The 26,518-nt window shown below is 44.9% G+C and overlaps 1 protein-coding gene across 1 annotated transcript in view; it reads right to left on the bottom strand.

Moving 5' to 3' along the window:
• The window catches only part of LOC128652994 (stomatin-like), a 126,655-nt gene that overhangs the window by 72,170 nt on the left and 27,967 nt on the right, over positions 1-26,518 (bottom strand). Inside the window, exon 2 of the mRNA XM_053706020.1 lies at positions 6,069-6,172. Coding sequence (XP_053561995.1) covers positions 6,069-6,172 — 104 coding nt within the window. The remainder of the gene's footprint in view (positions 1-6,068; positions 6,173-26,518) is intronic.

The raw sequence follows: 26,518 nt of genomic DNA, 5'->3' as shown, positions 1-26,518 counted from the left end.
AATAGACATCACTGATAACAACTAGGAGGGATTAGAAGGTGCCCCCACCTTTGATACTTGACCAGTAATTCTGTTTGACAAATCCACAATAATAATAATAATAATGGGGAACATGTGTGTATAAATACATAGAAACATACACCAGATTGAGTTATGTCAAGCTATGGAAATACATGTAATGAGAGTAGGAAGATAGAAAGCTAAAGGTAGCAATGGCATTGCAAAACAAAAGCAAATAATGCATTTAAAAAACATTGCTATCCAGTTAGAAGTATTGGCAATTACTCCAAAGGAATTGTACATGTATGTTATCCTATCTAACATTACTAAATAGTGTATCAATCAGTTCATGCAATGAAATATCCTTTAGGTGAGCACCATTAAGCAACCAGTTTCCTCTGACAAATAGGGAAAAGGAATTAGGAATATTTAACACAGACAACCAATCAACACAAAGGGAGTGAAATAAAAGACACCAATTGGTTATGACAAGTAGAGTCTATGATTAAGGCTAACTGAAGCCGAAACATGTTAGACATGTCTATCAGATTTGTGCTGTGTTTTTAACAATATGCTATGTTTTAAGAAGAAGTAATAAAGTAAATTCTAAAGTTTTACACCTGTGCCGATTTCTTTTGGTGATTGCTGCAATACGGCATAGGAGAGTGCCGTCCGGCCAGGTTTAAGTAAAACTTTTTGCAAAACAAACCCCAGTGGCATCTGGGTCATCCCACAGGATTTCCGAAGTGGACCGCCAGGACCGGTGACACCCCAACCGAAGGAGAAATTCCCTAGATCCTACGGAATGGAGGATTCTGCAACACCCCGACACCAGAGGCAGAGAGGAAGTCACATGACCGAACAGGCCGGGTGACGTCAGACGCCGTAACACTGGTGAGGGGAAAGGAGGCTGAGCGGCAGTAGTCGGCACCTTCAAATCGAAGTATTGGAGTAGGTAAGCCGTGAAGAGCCGCCGGGAGCCGTCTAGCTGCATTTTTCCTTCTGAATACGGCAGAGGGAGATTGAACGATCCGGATACAGATCGGAGAAGATGGGGTTCCACCGAGAGCGGTAAGATTCCTTTAGCTCACTACATAGTGTGCAATTTTTTGGTATTTATACTTGCTAATGATAACCTGCCTGTGTGTGTTATTTTGGTAATTGTTCCCGGGACGTCCGAGAAGGTCACTGTTTTCTCCAAGACTCATCTTCCAAATATTGCCCCGGGACATTCCTAACAGGGACGTCATCCAAGATGGCGTCCCTCGAATTCCGATTGGCTGATAGGATTCTATCAGCCAATCGGAATTAAGGTAGGAAAATTCTGATTGGCTGATGAAATCAGCCAATCAGAATCAAGTTCAATCCGATTGGCTGATTCAATCAGCCAATCAGATTGAGCTTGCATTCTATTGGCTGTTCCGGTCAGCCAATAGAATGCGAGCTCAATCTGATTGGCTGATCGGATCAGCCAATCAGATTGAAACTTGATTCTGATTGGCTGATTCCATCAGCCAATCAGAATTTTCCTACCTTAATTCCGATTGGCTGATAGAATCCTATCAGCCAATCGGAATTCGAGGGACGCCATCTTGGATGACGTCCCTTAAGGAACCGTCATTCGTCGGGAAGTCGTCGGTTGAAGATGGATGTTCCGCGTCGGCGGGATGAACATGGATCCGGAAGAAAGAAGATTGAAGATGCCGTTGATAGAAGACTTCAGCCGGATCATGGACCTCTTCAGCTCCCGCTTGGATGAAGACTTCAGCGGGATCATGGACATCTTCAGCCCCCCGCTTGGGCTTGGATCAAGACATCGGAGGAGCTCTTCTGGATCGATCGGTGAACCTGGTATGGTGAAGATAAGGTAGGAAGATCTTCAGGGGCTTAGTGTTAGGTTTATTTAAGGGGGGTTTGGGTTAGATTAGTGGTATGTGGGTGGTGGGTTGTTATGTTGGGGGGGGTATTGTATGTGTTTTTTTACAGGCAAAAGAGCAGTTTTCTTTGGGGCATGCCCCGCAAAGGGCCCTGTTCAGGGCTGGTAAGGTAAAAGAGCTTTGAACTTTTGTAATTTAGAATAGGGTAGGGCATTTTTTTATTTTGGGGGTCTTTGTTATTTTATTAGGGGGCTTAGAGTAGGTGTAATTAGTTTAAAATTGTTGTAATTTTTTTCTAATGTTTGTAAATATTTTTTTATTTTTTGTAACTTAGTTCTTTTTTATTTTTTGTACTTTAGTTAGTTTATTTAATTGTATTTATTTGTAGGAATTGTATTTAATTTATTTATTGATAGTGTAGTGTTAGGTTTAATTGTAGATAATTGTAGGTAGTTTATTTAATTTATTTATTGATAGTGTAGTGTTAGGTTTAATTGTAACTTAGGTTAGGATTTATTTTACAGGTAATTTTGTAATTATTTTAACTATTTTAGCTATTAAATAGTTATTAACTATTTAATAGCTATTGTACCTGGTTAAAATAAATACAAAGTTGCCTGTAAAATAAATATAAATCCTAAAATAGCTATAATATAATTATAATTTTTAATTGTAGCTATATTAGGGTTTATTTTACAGGTAAGTATTTAGCTTTAAATAGGAATAATTTATTTAATAAGAGTTAATTTATTTCATTAGATTTAAATTATATTTAATTTAGGGGGGTGTTAGTGTTAGGGTTAGACTTAGCTTTAGGGGTTAATCCATTTATTACAGTAGCGGCGAGATTCGGTCGGCAGATTAGGGGTTAATAATTGAAGTTATGTGTCGGCGATGTTAGGGAGGGCAGATTAGGGGTTAATACTATTTATTATAGGGTTATTGAGGGCGGGAGTGAGGCGGATTAGGGGTTTAATAAATTTATTATAGTAGCGGTGAGATCCGCTCAGCAGATTAGGGGTTAATAAGTGTAGGCAGGTGGAGGCGACGTTGAGGGGGGCATATTAGGGGTTAATAAATATAATATAGGGGTCGACGGTGTTAGGGGCAGCAGATTAGGGGTACATAGCTATAATGTAGGTGGCGGCGCTTTGCGGTCGGCAGATTAGGGGTTAATTATTGTAGGTAGCTGGCGGCGACGTTGTGGGGGGCAGGTTAGGGGTTAATAAATATAATATAGGGGTCGGCGGTGTTAGGGGCAGCAGATTAGGGGTACATAAGTATAACGTAGGTGGCGGTCGGCAGATTAGGGGTTAAAAAAATGTAATCGAGTGGCGGCGATGTGGGGGGACCTCGGTTTAGGGGTACATAGGTAGTTTATGGGTGTTAGTGTACTTTAGAGCACAGTAGTTAAGAGCTTTATAAACCGGCGTTAGCCCAGAAAGCTCTTAACTACTGACTTTTTTCTGGGGCTGGAGTTTTGTCGTTAGATTTCTAACGCTATCTTCAGCCACGACTCTAAATACCGGAGTTAGAAAGATCCCATTGAAAAGATAGGATACGCAATTGACGTAAGGGGATCTGCGGTATGGAAAAGTCGCGGCTGGAAAGTGAGCGTTAGACCCTTTCCTGACTGATTCCAAATACCGGCGGTAGCCTAAAACCAGCGTTAGGAGCCTCTAACGCTGGTTTTGACGGCTACCGCCCAACTCTAAATCTAGGCCTTAGTATCTTTATTTGAAAAAGCAGGAATGTAAGCTTAGGAGCCGGCCCATTTTTAGTGGGTAGATCTTGTTGAGCTGGTCATTTAGATGCCAACACAAAAAGTGTGAGCTCCCCTGGTGTAATACATTTTGAAATGTCATCTCTCAGATAAATACCAGGAAAAAAAATGAGTTCAGTGTCCCTTTATGCAGCACAAACAATGAATAGCAAAAGGGCATTTTAAAATGTATTCAATATTTTTTTCTTTTCAATTATGGGAAAATGACTTTTTCTGTGCTGGCATAAAGCTACATACTTGAGGGTTGTGACACTTTTCAACAGCAGAGCTTTAAAGGGATATGAAACCCAAATTTTTTTCTTTCATGATTCAGTTAGAGTATGCAATTAAAAAAATAAAAAATATTTACTTCTATTATCAATTTTTCTTTGTTAAAAAGCAGAGACATAAGCGTAGCAGCTGGCTTATTTCTGGAGCACTACGAGGCTTTACAAGAATGTTATACATTCGCAAGAGCACTAGATGGCAGCACTATTCTGTCATGTCGTGCTCCAGATGCCTACCTAGATATTTCTTCAACACAGAGGGGCCGATTTATCTACAGTCAGACGGACATGATCCGCTGTAGTGGATCATGCACCACGACATTGCTGAATGCCGACAGCATACACTGTTGGCATTTAACATTGCACAAGCAGTTCTGGTGAACTGCTTGTGCAAAGCCGCCCCCTGCAGATTCGGGGCCAATCAGTCGCTAGCAGGGGGTGTCAATCAACCTGATCGTACATGATCGGGCGGATTAAGGTCTGCAGAGTCAGAGGAGGCAGACTAGTTAAAGAGCAGCGATCTTAAAGGGACACTGTATGCAAAAAAATTATTTCATGATTCAGATTGAGCATGAAATTGTAAGCAACTTTCTAATTTACTCCTATTATCAAATTTTCTTCATTCTCTTGGTATCTTTATTTGAAATGCAAGAATGTAAGTTTAGATGCCGGCCCATTTTTGGTGAACAACCTGGGTTGTCCTTGCTGATTGGTGGATAAATTCATGCACAAATAAAAAAGTGCTGTCCAGAGTACTGAAACCAAAAAAAAGCTTAGATGCCTTCTTTTTCAAATAATGATAGCAAGAGAACGAAGAAAAATTGATAATAGGAGTAAATCAGAAAGTTGCTTAAAATTGCATGCTCTTTCTGAATTACAAAAGAAAAAATTTGGGTTCAGTGTCCCTTTAAGACCGCTGCTTCTTAACTGCTGTTTCCGGCAAGCCTAAAGGCTCGCGTGGAAACAGGGTGATCAGTTAAATCGGCCACAGAATATCATGGGAACAAAGCAAATTTGTCCTTTGCAATCAATCAATTGGAACAGTTGTGCACAAGCATTCAATTCCTAGTAATTTCAAAATCAAGATAAACATTTTTAAATTAAAGTTCAGTTTTTTGTTTGTTCGTTTTCCCCCAAAATAATAATATGTGCGTTCTTTCATATACATAATATACATTTTTGTGTTAGTTCATGTACCATTGCAATGGTGGTTTTATAGTATAAAAGTATAATTGAGGTATATTTTTTACCATTAGTATTAAACCTGAAAGTTATCATGTTTAATAAATTATGTTTCTTCAGCATGTAAAAAAACTTTTTTTTGCAGACAAACCATGCAAATCTTCAAAAGAGTCCACAATGGGCTTTTCAAGTCTTTTTTTATAACAAAAAAAATACAAATATCATACAAAAAAGATGCTCAGAAAAAAACCTTGTAGATTTGCTTACAGCTGAATTCTATCAATGCAAAAAAAAAAAAGGTGGAGTTTATATGGTGAAGTCAGACAAAAACATGTATTAGGTGGGTTTTCCAGTGGATTAGAATATAAAAACCTGTGAATACCTACGGTGAAGTCAAAATAAAACCTTCATGAATCATACAGAACATGCAATTTAAAAAAAAAAAAAAAATGTTCCAATGTACTTCTGGTATCAAATGTACTGTTTTTTTGTATAATTTTTGAAGGGTAAACCTAGGTAGGCTCAGGAGGTGACACGTGTCATTCAATCTGTATTGCAGCAATGGTACAACAATGTAGCAATTTTTACACATTGCTGCAAACACTGCTGCTGAGGACTGCTAAAGACTTGTGCTTGCTGCTGAGCTCCTATGAACCAACCTAGGTTTACTCTTCAACAAAGGATACCACAAGAACAAGACACATTTGCTAAAAGAAGTACATTGGAAAGATTTTTTTGATTTTTTTTTTTACAACTGTATTCTCTATCTAAACCATACATTTTAACCTTACTGCCCCTTTAAAGCAATTCACTTTGCACAGATCTTATAATACATTGCAAAGACTGCTATATAGTACAATAGTATCTGGGTATCATATGTATACATTTATAGGTTTATAGCATATATCATTTAAATAATGTACCCATAAGCATATAAAACAATAATTACTCTTTATTCACCTTCAAGCATGACCATATTGAGATTGGAAAAGTGACCAGAACCAGCAAAAATGAAAAGAAGATCAAAATAAATCCACAGCAGCCAATTCCATTACTTTCTTTATCTGAAATGTGTAAGAGACCAGTAAGGTTAGTGTGAAATACAGTAAAATATAATATATAAAATATAATATAATAAAATGATCAACTTTTCTTGGTCTAACAGACAATAATGCCAGGCAAGATATTTCTTCATATGACGGGGTGAGACCCGGAAAACGTTAACATAATAAAGAAGTAATAGGAGGATGTTAACTTTACAGCGAGTGCTCTCTGTGGATTCTTTTATATACAATATTTCTATTGTAGCAAGAAACTAATAACTATGGAATTTTTAGGTTTTGTTTTGAAATGTTATTTGATATTAATCTAGGAGGGTTTTGAGTTAGGTTTCACACACTAGAGGTCACATAGAGAGGTACATGGACTTATCACCTTTTGGGCAAATATTTTAACCAAATCATGTCTTTTTCTTGTTTTTTTTATGTTTTGCAGCTCTGCCCAGGAGTAAATACTGGCTAACCTGTCTATCTATCTATTAGCCCCATGCATTACTGGACGGAAGGACAAGGTTAACATACGGTGCGTCTGCTGCCTTATCTTCTGTTGTACAAGCATTTACTTAAGCAGCCCGCTCTCGTGTGACCTATCAATCACCCTGAACAAGTTAGATTGGTCTGATTTTTCTTCACAACATCAAAAGTGGCAGAGAAATTACAAAACAGCACTTGTATGACCGCCGCTTTGCAACTTGCGACAAGCAGGTGCGTATGAAGCACCCACTGCTTAAAACATGGAGTCCTATCTATCTATATATCTATCCCTCTATCAGTATCTATCTATCCATCCATCTGGGGAGCAATGTGTGGCTGTTTAACAAAATATAATTTTGGTGTGGGGAATGTGATCATTTACACCCCTTTTGTTATTTAACCATATACCAAAACTGACAACGTATTCATTTATTATCCATAAACAATTAAAGTTTGTAACATCCTTCTCAACACCCTCACTGAATTCTGTAAATTGGTTGACAATCATTAAATAGTAAAATGGAAAAATGTAATAAAAAAATGAAACTATTAAAGTTCACATTTAAATAAATAATAACTGTGTGTTGCTCATCAGCCTACGCAGTAACTACAAATAACAGACATATGACCATGTGTCATAACACATAAGCTACACACAGACATCCAAAAGCTCCCACATGCACACACCAATGCAACCCAGACATCAACAATCACACAAAAATAAGCACCATTAAGAGGAGAGGATGTGTGGGTATAGTCTGAAAGGACAGGACAGAAGTAAACCCAAATGAACAGTTTACAGAAGGTATTAACACAAAAGGGAAGTATATACTAGCAGGCAGACAACAGGCAGACACTTGGTGACAAGACACATGCTGAACAGGGGTATTTCAATATGGGCACCAATAATCCATGCATAATCCATACAGACCCAGGACTGAAGCAGTCACAGACCAATCCTGCACTGAATGCAACCATCAGAGGATCCAGCTTTGCAGGAAGCTATTTTGCAGTATACAGAGCCGGCCATTATGAACAGGATGATTTTGATCCAATGCTGGGGGACTGGACCCAACCCTGAGTCGGCTCACAGAAACAGGGCGGGTCTAGAACTGACCTGGCTCAGAGTCACAGTAAGGCAATAAGAGGCATGGCAGAGATGGCTCTGCATCAGGACCGTCTTTAACACAGGGCAAAAGGGGCAGCTGCCCTGGGCCCAGTCTTTGTTGAGGGGCCCTATAGTCCTAAAAAAAAAAAAAATTTTTTTTTTTTAAGTTCATGCCAGACTGCTGATGTCATGTAACATGGGGGACACACACAGTCAGTCCTAATATTGTCACAGTCAAACGTTCTCTGCTTATATTTATTTGTGAGAAAAGGTGCCAGACCGTGCCAATGTCATGTGACATTCCAAGCTAGTGCCATGTGCTGTTTTAGATGTGCACTGTGCAGCACTGGATGCTAAGCCCTAACTAGGCATCCAGTCAATCCCACTGCATCAGAAAAGGTCCTGCTGGGGTTACCACTGTTACCAGGTAACTGCTCTGGTGGTGGGGATTGTTTCTGGGTAGGGCTGACTATAGGCGCATGCAGCCGAAAGCTGGAGTGTCAGGCACATGAGGATTTGAGCATCTGTGCAGCTGCACACACTGCTCTCTTCAGTCTTGAGGCTGTGTGACTCGTCTGTATCCATGCAGCCTTGGGCAGACAACATGCAGTCTGCTGGTCCCCTTATCCCTGCTCTTTCTGCTGTGGCTCTAAGGTCAACTAACTGAAGTTTGTTAGGAAAACAGTGCTTTGTAGAAAGGTGTCAGTGGGAAGAATAAGTGAGTGTACACATGCCCCTCCCCCATGCAGCATTGTCTAGTGCAGGATGAGAGGGAACTTGTTCCTAGCAAAGTAGTGACATGTGCTGCTGTGGCTGATGTATAGTGTCATGCTGATACTTCACACATTAAGGTAAGGTTTATTTTTGGCTGCTCTAAATCTCTTTAACCAGCTAACCTCACACCAGAATCACATTCAAAAGCATATTAAATTAATCCAAAGTGGAGGAATTTATATATTTATTTACTTATTAGTACTGCTTAGGTCCAGTTTCACATATTGCAATTTTTTTTAATGATTAGCCCAGCAGTAGATGATCCACTGCTGGGCTAATAATTAAAAAAAAAAAAAAATTGATTTAGTTGTTTTTTGGGATGTTGGGGTGGAGAGCGAAATTGCATGGGAGGGGGGGCCCAAGAAAATGTTTGCCCGGGGTCCAGTCAATATTAAAGATGGCCCTGCTCTGCATTACACATAAATAATAATGCAAGGAAACTGGGCAGAGTTAAAAAAAACTGGCCCGGCCTGCTACTTGCTTTGTCCCATTAGGCAAATGCACTGTATGCCCTATGCTCAGCCTGGGCCTGAATATTTTTATGAAGGGCAGCTGGCAATGTTATTGGCCTGTCATTTCTCCCTGCCAGAGAGATTTGTGGATTTGTTCAGTCTGCAAAATGGGTTGCTCTTCCTTTAAATGTTGTGCCCTATTTTTGGCCACAATCCTATCTTGAATGGTGCTAAGTAATTGTGCACCATCCCTTTATGTGACACCATGGATACAAGTATATACAGCAGCTCTATGAATTTGTTAAGATTTCCTGCAGGATATGCAGGGCCTGCTTTGGTTTAACTGCTGACATTGCAAGGGTTAAATCACTGCTTACAATGTGCTGCTGTGGTCTGTTTGATTCTTATCTCTTATGTGGTGTCTCATCTATCTCATTCACTTACCTGCTACATTGTGTGTATGACTGTAATATCACTGCACTCTAACCTTAAAGGGACAGTCTATTCCAGAATTTGTATTGTTTAAAAAGATAGATAATCCCTTTATTATCCATTCCCCAGTTTTCCAAAACCAACATGGTTAGATTAATATATTTTTGACCTCAGTGGTTACCTTGTATCTAAGCCTCTGCAGGCTGCCCCCTTATCTCAGTTCTTTTGACAGACTTGCATTTTAGCCAATCAGTGCGGACTCATTAGTAACTCCATGGGCGTGAGCACAATGTTATCTATATAGCACACATGCACCTGTGTATTTGTATGTGCATGTGCACCTGTGTGTCTGTGTATTTGCATGTGCACCTATGTGTCTGTGTATTTGCATGTGCGTGTGTGCACCTGTATGTGCATGTGTGTGTGCACCTGTCTGTGTATTTGCATGTGTGTGTGCACCTGTGTGTCTGTGTATTTACATGTGCGTGTGCACCTGTGTGTCTGTGTATTTGCTTGTGCGTCTGCACCTGTGTGTCTGTGTATTTACATGTGCGTGTGCACCTGTGTGTCTGTGTATTTGCATGTGTGTGTGCACCTGTGTGTCTGTGTATTTGCTTGTGCGTCTGCACCTGTGTGTCTGTGTATTTACATGTGCGTGTGCACCTGTGTGTCTGTGTATTTGCATGTGCGTGTGCACCTGTGTGTCTGTGTATTTGCATGTGCGTGTGCACCTGTGTGTCTGTATTTGCATGTGCGTGTGCACCTGTGTGTCTGTGTATTTGCTTGTGCGTGTGCACCTGTGTGTCTGTGTATTTGCATGTGCGTGTGCACCTGTGTGTCTGTGTATTTGCTTGTGCGTGTGCACCTGTGTGTCTGTGTATTTGCATGTGCGTGTGCACCTGTGTGTCTGTGTATTTGCATGTGCGTGTGCACCTGTGTGTCTGTGCATTTGCTTGTGCGTGTGCACCTGAGTGTCTGTGTATTTACATGTGCACCTGTGTGTCTGTGTATTTGCATGTGCACCTGTGTGTCTGTGTATTTGCATGTGCAACTGTGTGTCTGTGTATTTGCATGTGCGTGTGCACTTATGTGTCTGTGTATGAGTGTGTGGACCTATGTGCCTGTGTATTTTCTTGTGCACCTGTGTGTCTGTGTATTTGCATGTGCACCTGTGTGTCTGTGTATTTGCATGTGCACCGGTGTGTTTGTGTATTTGTGTGTGCGTGTGCACCTGTGTGACTGTGTATTTGCGTGTGCACCGGTGTGTTTGTGTATTTGTGTGTGCGTGTGCACCTGTGTGTCTGTGTATTTGCATGTGCACCGGTGTGTTTGTGTATTTGTGTGTGCGTGTGCACCTGTGTGTCTGTGTATTTGCATGTGCGTGTGTGCACCTGTGTGTCTGTGTATTTGCATGTGCGTGTGCACCTGTGTGTCTGTATTTGCATGTGCGTGTGCACCTGTGTGTCTGTGTATTTACATGTGCACCTGTGTGTCTGTGTATTTGCATGTGCACCTGTGTGTCTGTGTATTTGCATGTGCAACTGTGTGTCTGTGTATTTGCATGTGCACCTGTGTGTCTGTATTTGCATGTGCGTGTGCACCTGTGTGTCTGTGTATTTACATGTGCATGTGCACCTGTGTGTCTGTGTATTTGCATGTGTGCACCTATGTGTCTGTGTATTTGCATGTGCACCTGTGTGTCTGTGTATTTGCATGTGCACCTGTGTGTCTGTGTATTTGTGTGTGCACTTATGTGTCTGTGTATTTGCATGTGCACCTGTGTGTCTGTGTATTTGCATGTGCACCTGTGTGTCTGTGTATTTGCATGTGTGCACCTGTGTGTCTGTGCATTTGCTTGTGCGTGTGCACCTGTGTGTGTGTGTATTTGCATGTGTATGTGCACCTGTGTGTCTGTGTATTTGCATGTGCACCGGTGTGTCTGTGTATTTGCATGTGCAACTGTGTGTCTGTGTATTTGCATGTGCGTGTGCACTTATGTGTCTGTGTATGAGTGTGTGGACCTATGTGCCTGTGTATTTTCTTGTGCACCTGTGTGTCTGTGTATTTGCATGTGCACCTGTGTGTCTGTGTATTTGCATGTGCACCGGTGTGTTTGTGTATTTGCGTGTGCGTGTGTGCACCTGTGTGTCTGTGTATTTGCGTGTGCGTGTGCACCTGTGTGTCTGTATTTGCATGTGCGTGTGCACCTGTGTGTCTGTGTATTTGCATGTGCACCTGTGTGTCTGTGTATTTGCATGTGCACCGGTGTGTTTGTGTATTTGCGTGTGCGTGTGTGCACCTGTGTGTCTGTATTTGCATGTGCGTGTGCACCTGTGTGTCTGTGTATTTACATGTGCATGTGCACCTGTGTGTCTGTATTTGCATGTGCGTGTGCACCTGTGTGTCTGTGTATTTACATGTGCATGTGCACCTGTGTGTCTGTGTATTTGCATGTGTGCACCTATGTGTCTGTGTATTTGCATGTGCACCTGTGTGTCTGTGTATTTGCATGTGCACCTGTGTGTCTGTGTATTTGTGTGTGCACTTATGTGTCTGTGTATTTGCATGTGCACCTGTGTGTCTGTGTATTTGCATGTGCGTGTGTGCACCTGTGTGTCTGTGTATTTGCATGTGCGTGTGCACCTGTGTGTCTGTGTATTTACATGTGCGTGTGCACCTGTGTGTCTGTATTTGCATGTGCGTGTGCACCTGTGTGTCTGTGTATTTACATGTGCATGTGCACCTGTGTGTCTGTATTTGCATGTGCGTGTGCACCTGTGTGTCTGTGTATTTACATGTGCATGTGCACCTGTGTGTCTGTGTATTTGCATGTGTGCACCTATGTGTCTGTGTATTTGCATGTGCACCTGTGTGTCTGTGTATTTGCATGTGCACCTGTGTGTCTGTGTATTTGTGTGTGCACTTATGTGTCTGTGTATTTGCATGTGCACCTGTGTGTCTGTGTATTTGCATGTGCACCTGTGTGTCTGTGTATTTGCATGTGTGCACCTATGTGTCTGTGTATTTGCATGTGCGTGTGTGCACCTGTGTGTCTGTGTATTTGCATGTGCACCTGTGTGTCTGTGTATTTGCATGTGCGTGTGTGCACCTGTGTGTCTGTGTATTTGCATGTGCACCTGTGTGTCTGTGTATTTACATGTGCGTGTGCACCTGTTTGTCTGTGTATTTGCACGTGCATGTGCACCTGTGTCTGTGTATTTGCATGTGCGTGTGCACCTGTGTGTCTGTGTATTTGCTTGTGCGTGTGCACTTGTGTGTCTGTGTATTTCCATGTGCGTGTGCACCTGTGTGTCTGTGTATTTACATGTGCATGTGCACCTGTGTGTCTGTGTATTTGCTTGTGCGTGTGCACTTGTGTGTCTGTGTATTTCCATGTGCGTGTGCACCTGTGTGTCTGTGTATTTGCATGTGCTTGTGCACTTTTGTGTCTGTGTATTTGTGTGTGCACCTGTATGTCTGTGTATTTGCATGTGCATGTGCACCTGTGTGTCTGTGTATTTGCATGTGCATGTGTGCACCTGTGTGTCTGTGTATTTGCATGTGCGTGTGCACCTGTGTGTCTGTGTATTTGCATGTGCAACTGTGTGTCTGTGTATTTGCATGTGCGTGTGCACCTGTGTGTCTGTGCATTTGCTTGTGCACCTGTGTGTCTGTGTATTTGCATGTGCACCTGTGTGTCTGTGTATTTTCTTGTGCACCTGTGTGTCTGTGTATTTGCATGTGCACCTGTGTGTCTGTGTATTTGCATGTGCACCGGTGTGTTTGTGTATTTGCATGTGCACTTATGTGTCTGTGTATTTGCATGTGCACCTGTGTGTCTGTGTATTTGCATGTGCACCGGTGTGTTTGTGTATTTGCATGTGCACTTATGTGTCTGTGTATTTTCTTGTGCACCTGTGTGTCTGTGTATTTACATGTGCATGTGCACCTGTGTGTCTGTGTATTTGCATGTGCGCACCTGTGTGTCTGTGTATTTGCATGTGCGCACCTGTGTGTCTGTGTATTTGCATGTGCACCTGTGTGTCTGTGTATTTGCATGTGCGCACCTGTGTGTCTGTGTATTTGCATGTGCGCACCTGTGTGTCTGTGTATTTGCATGTGCGTGTGCACCTGTTTGTCTGTGTATTTGCACGTGCATGTGCACCTGTGTCTGTGTATTTGCATGTGCGTGTGCACCTGTGTGTCTGTGTATTTGCTTGTGCGTGTGCACCTGTGTGTCTGTGTATTTGCATGTGCACTGGTGTGTCTTTGTATTTGCATGTGCTTGTGCACCTGTGTGTCTGTGTATTTGCATGTGCACTGGTGTGTCTTTGTATTTGCATGTGCGTGTGCACCTGTATGTCTGTGTATTTGCATGTGCATGTGCACCTGTGTGTCTGTGTATTTGCATGTGCATGTGTGCACCTGTGTGTCTGTGTATTTGCATGTGCGTGTGCACGTGTGTGTCTGTGTATTTGCATGTGCGTGTGCACCTGTGTGTCTGTATTTGCGTGTGCACTTATGTGTCAGTGTATTTGTGTGTGCATGTGCACCTGTGTGTCTGTGTATTTGCATGTGCGCACCTGTGTGTCTGTGTATTTGCATGTGCGCACCTGTGTGTCTGTGTATTTGCATGTGCGCACCTGTGTGTCTGTGTATTTGCATGTGTGCACCTGTGTGTCTGTGTATTTGCATGTGCGCACCTGTGTGTCTGTGTATTTGCTTGTGCGTGTGCACTTGTGTGTCTGTGTATTTCCATGTGCGTGTGCACCTGTGTGTCTGTGTATTTACATGTGCATGTGCACCTGTGTGTCTGTGTATTTGCTTGTGCGTGTGCACTTGTGTGTCTGTGTATTTCCATGTGCGTGTGCACCTGTGTGTCTGTGTATTTGCATGTGCTTGTGCACTTTTGTGTCTGTGTATTTGTGTGTGCACCTGTATGTCTGTGTATTTGCATGTGCATGTGCACCTGTGTGTCTGTGTATTTGCATGTGCATGTGTGCACCTGTGTGTCTGTGTATTTGCATGTGCGTGTGCACCTGTGTGTCTGTGTATTTGCATGTGCAACTGTGTGTCTGTGTATTTGCATGTGCGTGTGCACCTGTGTGTCTGTGCATTTGCTTGTGCACCTGTGTGTCTGTGTATTTGCATGTGCACCTGTGTGTCTGTGTATTTTCTTGTGCACCTGTGTGTCTGTGTATTTGCATGTGCACCTGTGTGTCTGTGTATTTGCATGTGCACCGGTGTGTTTGTGTATTTGCATGTGCACTTATGTGTCTGTGTATTTGCATGTGCACCTGTGTGTCTGTGTATTTGCATGTGCACCGGTGTGTTTGTGTATTTGCATGTGCACTTATGTGTCTGTGTATTTTCTTGTGCACCTGTGTGTCTGTGTATTTACATGTGCATGTGCACCTGTGTGTCTGGTGTATTTGCATGTGCGCACCTGTGTGTATGTGTTTTTGCATGTGCACCTGTGTGTCTGTGTATTTGCATGTGCGCACCTGTGTGTCTGTGTATTTGCATGTGCTGCACCTGTGTGTTCTGTGTATTTGCATGTGCGTGTGCACCTGTTTGTCTGTGTATTTGCACGTGCATGTGCACCTGTGTCTGTGTATTTGCATGTGCGTGTGCACCTGTGTGTCTGTGTATTTGCTTGTGCGTGTGCACCTGTGTGTCTGTGTATTTGCATGTGCACATGTGTGTCTGTGTATTTGCATGTGCTTGTTGCACCTGTGGTCCTGTGTATTTGCATGTGCACTGGTGTGTCTTTGTATTTGCATGTGCGTGTGCACCTGTATGTCTGTGTATTTGCATGTGCATGTGCACCTGTGTGTCTGTGTATTTGCTGTGCATGTGTGCACCTGTGTGTCTGTGTATTTGCATGTGCGTGTGCACGTGTGTGTCTGTGTATTTGCATGTGCGTGTGCACCTGTGTGTCTGTATTTGCGTGTGCACTTATGTGTCAGTGTATTTGTGTGTGCATGTGCACTTATGTGTCTGTGTATTTTCTTGTGCACCTGTGTGTCTGTGTATTTACATGTGCATGTGCACCTGTGTGTCTGTGTATTTGCATGTGCGCACCTGTGTGTCTGTGTATTTGCATGTGCGCACCTGTGTGTCTGTGTATTTGCATGTGCACCTGTGTGTCTGTGTATTTGCATGTGCGCACCTGTGTGTCTGTGTATTTGCATGTGCGTGTGCACCTGTGTGTCTGTGTATTTGCTTGTGCGTGTGCACCTGTGTGTCTGTGTATTTGCATGTGCACTGGTGTGTCTTTGTATTTGCATGTGCTTGTGCACCTGTGTGTCTGTGTATTTGCATGTGCACCTGTGTGTCTGTGTATTTGCATGTGCACTGGTGTGTCTTTGTATTTGCATGTGCTTGTGCACCTGTGTGTCTGTGTATTTGCGTGTGCACCTGTATGTCTGTGTATTTGCATGTGCATGTGCACCTGTGTGTCTGTGTATTTGCATGTGCATGTGTGCACCTGTGTGTCTGTGTATTTGCATGTGCGTGTGCACGTGTGTGTCTGTGTATTTGCATGTGCGTGTGCACCTGTGTGTCTGTATTTGCGTGTGCACCTTATGTGTCAGTGTATTTGCTGTGTGCATGTGCACCTGTTGTGTCTGTGTATTGCACTGCATGTGCACCTGGTGTCTGTGTATTTGCATGTGCCGCACCTGTGTGTCTGTGTATTTGCTTGTGCGTGTGCACTTGTGTGTCTGTGTATTTCCATGTGCGTGTGCACCTGTGTGTCTGTGTATTACATGTGCATGTGCACCTGTGTGTCTGTGTATTTGCTTGTGCGTGTGCACTTGTGTGTCTGTGTATTTCCATGTGCGTGTGCACCTGTGTGTCTGTGTATTTGCATGTGCTTGTGCACTTTTGTGTCTGTGTATTTGTGTGTGCACCTGTATGTCTGTGTATTTGCATGTGCATGTGCACCTGTGTGTCTGTGTATTTGCATGTGCATGTGTGCACCTGTGTGTCTGTGTATTTGCATGTGCGTGTGCACCTGTGTGTCTGTGTATTTGCATGTGCAACTGTGTGTCTGTGTATTTGCATGTGCACCTGTGTGTCTGTGCATTTGCTTGTGCACCTGTGTGTCTGTGTATTTGCATGTGCACCTGTGTGTCTGTGTATTTTCTTGTGCACCTGTGTGTCTGTGTATTTGCATGTGCACCTGTGTGTCTGTGTATTTGCATGTGCACCGGTGTGTTTGTGTATTTGCATGTGCACTTATGTGTCTGTGTATTTGCATGTGCACCTGTGTGTCTGTGTATTTGCATGTGCACCGGTGTGTTTGTGTATTTGCATGTGCACTTATGTGTCTGTGTATTTTCTTGTGCACCTGTGTGTCTGTGTATTTACATGTGCATGTGCACCTGTGTGTCTGTGTATTTGCATGTGCGCACCTGTGTGTCTGTGTATTTGCATGTGCACCTGTGTGTCTGTGTATTTGCATGTGCGCACCTGTGTGTCTGTGTATTTGCATGTGCGCACCTGTGTGTCTGTGTATTTGCATGTGCACCTGTGTGTCTGTGTATTTGCATGTGTGCACCTGTGTGTCTGTGTATTTGCATGTGCGCACCTGTGTGTCTGTGTATTTGCATGTGCGTGTGCACCTGTTTGTCTGTGTATTTGCACGTGCATGTGCACCTGTGTCTGTGTATTTGCATGTGCGTGTGCACCTGTGTGTCTGTGTATTTGCATGTGCACTGGTGTGTCTGTGTATTTGCTTGTGCGTGTGCACCTGTGTGTCTGTGTATTTGCATGTGCACTGGTGTGTCTTTGTATTTGCATGTGCTTGTGCACCTGTGTGTCTGTGTATTTGCATGTGCACTGGTGTGTCTTTGTATTTGCATGTGCGTGTGCACCTGTATGTCTGTGTATTTGCATGTGCATGTGCACCTGTGTGTCTGTGTATTTGCATGTGCATGTGCACCTGTGTGTCTGTGTATTTGCGTGTGCGTGTGCACCTGTGTGTCTGTGTATTTGCATGTGCGTGTGCACGTGTGTGTCCTGTGTATTGCATGTGCGTGTGCACCTGTGTGTCTGTATTTGCGTGTGCACTTATGTGTCAGTGTATTTGTGTGTGCATGTGCACCTGTGTGTCTGTGTATTTGCATGTGCGCACCTGTGTGTCTGTGTATTTGCATGTGCACCTGTGTGTCTGTGTATTTGCATGTGCGCACCTGTGTGTCTGTGTATTTGCATGTGCACACCTGTGTGTCTGTGTATTTGCATGTGCACCTGTGTGTCTGTGTATTTGCATGTGCACCTGTGTGTCTGTGTATTTGCATGTGCGCACCTGTGTGTCTGTGTATTTGCATGTGCGCACCTGTGTGTCTGTGTATTTGCATGTGCACCTGTGTGTCTGTGTATTTGTGTGTGCACTTATGTGTCTGTGTATTTGCATGTGCACCTGTGTGTCTGTGTATTTGCATGTGCACCTGTGTGTCTGTGTATTTGCATGTGCACCTGTGTGTCTGTGTATTTTGCATGTGTGCACCTGTGTGTCTGTGTATTTGCTTGTGCGCACCTGTGTGTCTGTGTATTTGCATGTGCGCACCTGTGTGTCTGTGTATTTGCATGTGCGCACCTGTGTGTCTGTGTATTTGCATGTGCGCACCTGTGTGTCTGTGTATTTGCATGTGTGCACCTGTGTGTCTGTGTATTTGCATGTGCACCTGTGTGTCTGTGTATTTGCATGTGCACCTGTGTGTCTGTGTATTTGCATGTGCACCTGTGTGTCTGTGTATTTGCATGTGCGCACCTGTGTGTCTGTGTATTTGCATGTGCACCTGTGTGTCTGTGTATTTGCATGTGCACCTGTGTGTCTGTGTATTTGCATGTGCGCACCTGTGTGTCTGTGTATTTGCATGTGCACCTGTGTGTCTGTGTATTTGCATGTGCACCTGTGTGTCTGTGTATTTGCATGTGCGCACCTGTGTGTCTGTGTATTTGCATGTGCGCACCTGTGTGTCTGTGTATTTGCATGTGCGCACCTGTGTGTCTGTGTATTTGCATGTGCGCACCTGTGTGTCTGTGTATTTGCATGTGCGCCACTGTGTCTGTGTATTTGCATGTGCACCTGTGTGTCTGTGTATTTGCATGTGCGCACCTGTGTGTCTGTGTATTTGCATGTGCGCACCTGTGTGTCTGTGTATTTGCATGTGCGTGTGCACCTGTTTGTCTGTGTATTTGCACGTGCATGTGCACCTGTGTCTGTGTATTTGCATGTGCGTGTGCACCTGTGTGTCTGTGTATTTGCTTGTGCGTGTGCACCTGTGTGTCTGTGTATTTGCATGTGCACTGGTGTGTCTTTGTATTTGCATGTGCTTGTGCACCTGTGTGTCTGTGTATTTGCATGTGCACTGGTGTGTCTTTGTATTTGCATGTGCGTGTGCACCTGTATGTCTGTGTATTTGCATGTGCATGTGCACCTGTGTGTCTGTGTATTTGCATGTGCATGTGTGCACCTGTGTGTCTGTGTATTTGCATGTGCGTGTGCACGTGTGTGTCTGTGTATTTGCATGTGCGTGTGCACCTGTGTGTCTGTATTTGCGTGTGCACTTATGTGTCAGTGTATTTGTGTGTGCATGTGCACCTGTGTGTCTGTGTATTTGCATGTGTGCACCTGTGTGTCTGTGTATTTGCATGTGCGCACCTGTGTGTCTGTGTATTTGCTTGTGCGTGTGCACTTGTGTGTCTGTGTATTTCCATGTGCGTGTGCACCTGTGTGTCTGTGTATTTACATGTGCATGTGCACCTGGTGTGTCTGTGTATTTGCTTGTGCGTGTGCACTTGTGTGTCTGTGTATTTCCATGTGCTGTGCACCTGTGTGTCTGTGTATTTGCATGTGCTTGTGCACTTTTGTGGTCTGTGTATTTGTGTGTGCACCTGTATGTCTGTGTATTTGCATGTGCATTTGCATGTGCATGTGCACCTGTGTGTCTGTGTATTTGCATGTGCATGTGTGCACCTGTGTGTCTGTGTATTTGCATGTGCGTGTGCACCTGTGTGTCTGTGTATTTGCATGTGCAACTGTGTGTCTGTGTATTTGCATGTGCGTGTGCACCTGTGTGTCTGTGCATTTGCTTGTGCACCTGTGTGTCTGTGTATTTGCATGTGCACCTGTGTGTCTGTGTATTTTCTTGTGCACCTGTGTGTCTGTGTATTTGCATGTGCACCTGTGTGTCTGTGTATTTGCATGTGCACCGGTGTGTGTTTGTGTATGTTGCATGTGCACTTATGTGTCTGTGTATTTTGCATGTGCACCTGTGTGTCTGTGTATTTGCATGTGCACCGGTGTGTTTGTGTATTTGCATGTGCACTTATGTGTGTGTGTATTTTCTTGTGCACCTGTGTGTCTGTGTATTTACATGTGCATGTGCACCTGTGTGTCTGTGTATTTGCATGTGCGCACCTGTGTGTCTGTGTATTTGCATGTGCACCTGTGTGTCTGTGTATTTGCATGTGCGCACCTGTGTGTCTGTGTATTTGCATGTGCGCACCTGTGTGTCTGTGTATTTGCATGTGCACCTGTGTGTCTGTGTATTTGCATGTGTGCACCTGTGTGTCTGTGTATTTGCATGTGCGCACCTGTGTGTCTGTGTATTTGCATGTGCGTGTGCACCTGTTTGTCTGTGTATTTGCACGTGCATGTGCACCTGTGTCTGTGTATTTGCATGTGCGTGTGCACCTGTGTGTCTGTGTATTTGCATGTGCACTGGTGTGTCTGTGTATTTGCTTGTGCGTGTGCACCTGTGTGTCTGTGTATTTGCATGTGCACTGGTGTGTCTTTGTATTTGCATGTGCTTGTGCACCTGTGTGTCTGTGTATTTGCATGTGCACTGGTGTGTCTTTGTATTTGCATGTGCGTGTGCACCTGTATGTCTGTGTATTTGCATGTGCATGTGCACCTGTGTGTCTGTGTATTTGCATGTGCATGTGCACCTGTGTGTCTGTGTATTTGCGTGTGCGTGTGCACCTGTGTGTCTGTGTATTTGCATGTGCGTGTGCACGTGTGTGTCTGTGTATTTGCATGTGCGTGTGCACCTGTGTGTCTGTATTTGCGTGTGCACTTATGTGTCAGTGTATTTGTGTGTGCATGTGCACCTGTGTGTCTGTGTATTTGCATGTGCGCGACCTTGTGTCTGTGTATTTGCATGTGCACCTGTGTGTCTGTGTATTTGCATGTGCGCACCTGTGTGTCTGTGTATTTGCAGTGTGCACACCTGTGTGTCTGTGTATTTGCTGTGCACCTGTGTGTCTGTGTATTTGCATGTGCACCTGTGTGTCTGTGTATTTGCATGTGCGCACCTGTGTGTCTGTGTATTTGCATGTGCGCACCTGTGTGTCTGTGTATTTGCATGTGCACCTGTGTGTCTGTGTATTTGTGTGTGCACTTATGTGTCTGTGTATTTGCATGTGCACCTGTGTGTCTGTGTATTTGCATGTGCACCTGTGTGTCTGTGTATTTGCATGTGCACCTGTGTGTCTGTGTATTTGCATGTGTGCACCTGTGTGTCTGTGTATTTGCATGTGCGCACCTGTGTGTCTGTGTATTTGCATGTGCGCACCTGTGTGTCTGTGTATTTGCATGTGCGCACCTGTGTGTCTGTGTATTTGCATGTGCGCACCTGTGTGTCTGTGTATTTGGCATGTGTGCACCTGTGTGTCTGTGTATTTGCATGTGCACCTGTGTGTCTGTGTATTTGCATGTGCACCTGTGTGTCTGTGTATTTGCATGTGCACCTGTGTGTCTGTGTATTTGCATGTGCGCACCTGTGTGTCTGTGTATTTGCATGTGCACCTGTGTGTCTGTGTATTTGCATGTGCACCTGTGTGTCTGTGTATTTGCATGTGCGCACCTGTGTGTCTGTGTATTTGCATGTGCACCTGTGTGTCTGTGTATTTGCATGTGCACCTGTGTGTCTGTGTATTTGCATGTGCGCACCTGTGTGTCTGTGTATTTGCATGTGCGCACCTGTGTGTCTGTGTATTTGCATGTGCGCACCTGTGTGTCTGTGTATTTGCATGTGCGCACCTGTGTGTCTGTGTATTTGCATGTGCGCACCTGTGTGTCTGTGTATTTGCATGTGCGCACCTGTGTGTCTGTGTATTTGCATGTGCACCTGTGTGTCTGTGTATTTGCATGTGCACCTGTGTGTCTGTGTATTTGTGTGTGCACTTATGTGTCTGTGTATTTGCATGTGCACCTGTGTGTCTGTGTATTTGCATGTGTGCACCTGTGTGTCTGTGTATTTGCATGTGCGCACCTGTGTGTCTGTGTATTTGCATGTGCGCACCTGTGTGTCTGTGTATTTGCATGTGCACCTGTGTGTCTGTGTATTTGCATGTGCGCACCTGTGTGTCTGTGTATTTGCATGTGCACCTGTGTGTCTGTGTATTTGCATGTGCGCACCTGTGTGTCTGTGTATTTGCATGTGCACCTGTGTGTCTGTGTATTTGCATGTGTGAGACAGTGGAGGGCAGCATAGCCCAGAACGAACATAATAATTAAGGCCCTTAGGAGTTTGCTGCTGTGAAGTGGCAACAATGTTGCAGTAGTGAGGGTGGGGTTTAGCTTACCTTTAAGTAGTTAGCTCCCAGGCCCCAAACCCTCTTTTCCAGCTCGTCTTCACAGCTTCAGGATCTTCTGTCAGTCAGGATTCCTGTGGAAAAGAATGTCTGAATTAGATGAGCTGTTGATTGGGGACTTCGACTCAGAAGAGGATGTGGTGCAACCTTCTCCCCCTCATCTGGTGAGTCGTGCGCCTGGGTCTTCTAATCTGTACCCTAATGTCCATATTGTGTCCCCTGCTGCCCTCATTGATCCCCCCTCCTTTGGCGGTTTCGGTTGGGGCCCCAGTGGTGCCTGATGTTTGCCCCCAAGTAGCAGGGGGGGTCTCTGTGGGTGCGCATGTAGCTGGGCCTAGCGAGAGTGGCGTCGGGAGGGAGGCCTTACCTGAACCGGTTACTCTTACCGGTGAGGCAGTGTCCACGGCGGTGGCGCTGCTTCAGTCCCTTGCATCGGTTCTTTCCGGTGGGGGGTCGGCATCCCAAGGCGTCGGTACTGCGTCTCCAGCACGTTCGTCGGGTCCGTCGCCCACGCGGGTCTCCATGCCTGTGTCGGGTCCAGTCACTTCCGGTTTGGCCGTTTCAGGTGACGTCACGTCCGGGAACGCCATTCCGGATAGTCGCAGCAAGCGGGCAGCATCGCCGTCGCCTCCGGGGTACACAGGTAAGAGAGGGGTATCCGCGGGGGGGGGCGCAGCGAGCCTCAAGTACACAGTGCTCACGTGGGGGCACTGTTTTGGCGGACATGGAGAGAGGTAGACGGCCACAAGAAGGCTATCATGAGCAGGCCGCAAGCCTGACCGGGGGTACGATGGCACTTGAGGGTGCACTGAATGGGGGCAATTGTGTTACTGAAGGGCAGGTAGCAGGGGCACCGTCGTCCATAAGGGCGCAGAGTAGGAAATCTGGTGTATATGAGCAGGCCGCAGGCCTGACGGGGAACACGCCATCTGCGCAACAGGTCGCAGGGCCTCAGGCCATAATTAGGCAGGCTGGGGGCAAGCGGTGAACCGCGAATACATCGCAGCCTAGTAAACGCCGCAGTACTGCATCACGCAGCAAGCGTAGCACCCAGCAGGGTGCGCGTGTGTTGCCCGCGAGCACGGCCCTCAGCGGGGTCCCCCCGGGCATAGTTACTAGGGCCTCTGCAAGAAAGGCACCAGTTCTCATGCCCAGTTTATGTCAGGGCGCGCAGGTTGTTTCAGAGCAAGGTAGACAGGTGCAGTTTGCAGATGCAGTTGTGAATGTGCATGTGGATGATATGGCTGACAATGTTATTTCTGAGTGTGGCATTGAGCGTAGGAGCCCCAGTCCATTGGGGTTTCATGATGATGTTATTTGTGGGCCTTCGTCCCCTTCCCTGGGTACTCCTCTCTCCCATTTTTCTTCACAGATTGTGATGGAGCCCAGAAATGCTTTGATGCCACTCTAGGCCATCCCCAGTGTTGGTGAAAGGGAGGAGCAGTCCCAGGAACAGCCATCCACATCCTCAGGTCCTTTGCCCGTGCAGCGCCTCTTGGGAGCTGGTAAGCACACTGTTACTTTTGAACATAGGGGTTTGAGTTCAGAGAGTGATAGATCCCTGGGGTTTGAAGCTAAAGGGCAAAAGAGGATGTATAGGATGGTTAAATGGTTAGTCGAGGAAAGGAAGGCTATAGGTTTACCCCTCCCCCCTGGTTCATCCCGCATGGAACCCCCTGTTCCTCTGCCGACACCTCCTGCGTCAACAGGCTTGGTTAGCCCGGTGGTGGGGAACAGGCGCAGGGCAGCTGTGCATGGGGACACTGACACGTGGCCCGCATTTAGTTTATACGAACATCTTAAATCCAAGATGGTTCGGCGCATTCAGGGCGGGAAGTATGTACATATGTTCGAACTTTCCGCTGAAGCATACCGTCAAAAGGAAATGGCGGATGATGGCACAGGGCCGAAGAAATTCAAACGGCCTGATTCATATGATGAATGGCGCAAGTGCTTCCGTGTTTATGCGTCCTGTTACATTTCCAAATTCCCTGACCAAGCATTGAATATCCTGAAATATCAGGATTCCATAGAAACTGTGTATGAAAAGTACAGAGAGGGAGCTTGGCGGGACTATGATGCAGCCTTTCGTAGGAAGATGGTTGGGAACCCTCTCCTTATCTTTGGCGATGTCGACTCACGATTGTGTGCTCAATTGGGGCCTGAGAAACAGGTGGCTCCTGTTCCAGCCTTCGGGGGGTCGGGAGGCGCCAAAGCCTTGCAGCGCTCGACGGCGGCCCACGGGGGTGTGCTGGCATTTCCGGGACAAACTTTGTTCCAGGGGAGCGGCATGTGCATTTCGTCACGCCTGTAAACACTGCGGTGGCGGCCACTCGGGGTCCGAGTGTACTAGGCCCCAGGACTCGAGTCGCCCCCAAGAGAGATCTGGCGCTGGTCCAAAACCTTTCCCTGTGGGAAAGGGCGGCCACCCCGCTGAGGGTAGCCGTAATTGAAAAATGGCTGCTTCTTTACCCGTTTAAAGAGGCCGCCTTGCTACTTAGGGACGGTCTGCGATCCGGATTTGTTATTCCGGTCGGATCGCACGTGGTAGGTTCCTCAGCACATAGGAACCTAAAATCCACATATCAGTTCCCTGAGGTGTTGAGGGATAAGCTGAATAAGGAAATACTGCTGGGTCGCATGGCGGGCCCATTTGGGGAGATCCCGCTTCCCGGGTTGGTCGTCTCTCCTTTGGGGGTTGTCCCAAAGAAGGAGCCGGGTAAGTTTCGGCTCATCCAACACCTATCTTTTCCAAAGGGTCATTCAGTTAATGACGCTATACCTCCTGAGCTTAGCTCAGTTTTCTATCAGTCCTTTGATGAAGCGTTAGGGCTGGTTCGCCGGGCGGGGGCTGGAGCCCTGATGGTGAAGCTAGATGTGGAATCTGCTTTCCGGCTCCTACCAATTCACCCCTCCTCTTTTAGGCTCATGGGGTGTTGTTTTGAAGGAAAGTACTACGTGGACAAATGCTTGCCCATGGAGTGTGTGATAGTTACTGTTATCAACTTTAAAATTAAGTAATTTATCACTATATTTATGAATGTATGCTTTCATTTTCTCTCTGTTAACATTTCTTGTTAAAGAGAACCTGAAAGAAAGCAAATCTTTCTATAAGAAAAAGTGATTGTTTTTGATCACTGAACTGTTATACTAACAGTCAGAGAGACTCAAACCAAACTTGAATGATAAGTAGAAATAAACAGTAATCAAGATAATTAACCTTTTAACGCCGTTATGCCGTTCTATTCCGTCATATTTACACTGGGCTTTAAAGCCGTTATGACGGAATAGAACGTCATAACAAGCGGCTGTCCTGAAGCCTTCTGCGCTTCAAGGACTTGATCGCGGTCTGGAGGGCGTTCCTAGGGTTGTAGGGACGCCCCCCCAGATGCGATCCAATAATTGAAATCTCGCGATCGTATGCACGATCGCGTAGTTTCAATTTGTCTACATCGGAACAGGTGTTCCGATGTAGACACTTTAACCCTGTCACGAAAGGGTTAATAACTGCAGAGAACAAGTAAGTCACAACAAAGTCATAATACAAGGATAACTCTCAGACACTAATTTGAAGTTGTGGTCTGTGATAATGTGATATATGAGAACGTAGTAAATGTTGATTGAAGTAGCATAATAACAGGAAATGAATGAAGAGTAAAGCGTTGTGAACGCAATATTAGATACGAGGTGGAGAGTGTACTTTTATGGCCATTGTTGGAGATCTCAAATATAGCATGCTTTTTGTAATTGATATGTACATACCTTATTTGTGTATTGGACTGAAAATATTTACCGGCTTAAGCAAGAGATTGTCTGTGCTGCTCCGTGCTGAGTACTCAGCGTTTGTGGTGAGGCTGGCGCGCTGCGCGTACAGGATGAAGGCTGCGTGGTTGACGTCACCAAGGTGGAGAGGAAAGATCAGACGTTCCGGCTGGAAGTTGAAGTAAACTAAAGTTCCAGTTTACTTAAGGTGATAAATGGAAATCCTCAAGCAGGTTATAATTATCCAGACTGGTAAAATGCAGATAAAAATATTAGAGAATAGTAAGGTCCCAATATCACTATTTAAACAAATAGAGTTTGGAAAAAGCTTCAATTAGCTTGCAAAGGACAGCGAGTGAAAAAGAACAAACAACCCACAGACTGCAATAATCAAGCAAAGCTGTGAGGTAAGGTTGTAACTTAAATAGGGCAAAGGATAGGGCGGAGATCATGATTTAAAGGTATAGCCTGTAGCTGAAATCATGACAGATCCTCCTTCTCAAGAACCCCACTCACAGGATTGGGGTCCAGGCTTCAGAGGAAAAGCTGAGTGGAAATCCTTCAATAAAGCAGGTGCATTCAAATCCCGAATCGGAATCCAAGAGTTTTCACTGTCATCATACCCTTTCCAGTGAACCAGGTACTCCAGTGTCCCTCTGCGACGTCTGGAGTCCAATATGACATCCACTTCGTAATCCAAGGGGTCCAGAATAGGAAAAATAGGTTGAGGGATCCCTTTTC

Source organism: Bombina bombina, chromosome 3 (genome assembly GCF_027579735.1).
Source record: "Bombina bombina isolate aBomBom1 chromosome 3, aBomBom1.pri, whole genome shotgun sequence".
NCBI classification, from domain to species: Eukaryota; Metazoa; Chordata; class Amphibia; order Anura; family Bombinatoridae; genus Bombina; species Bombina bombina.
The sequence above is the reverse complement of the archived record's forward strand: the minus strand, read 5'-3'. Positions and strand labels throughout refer to the sequence as shown.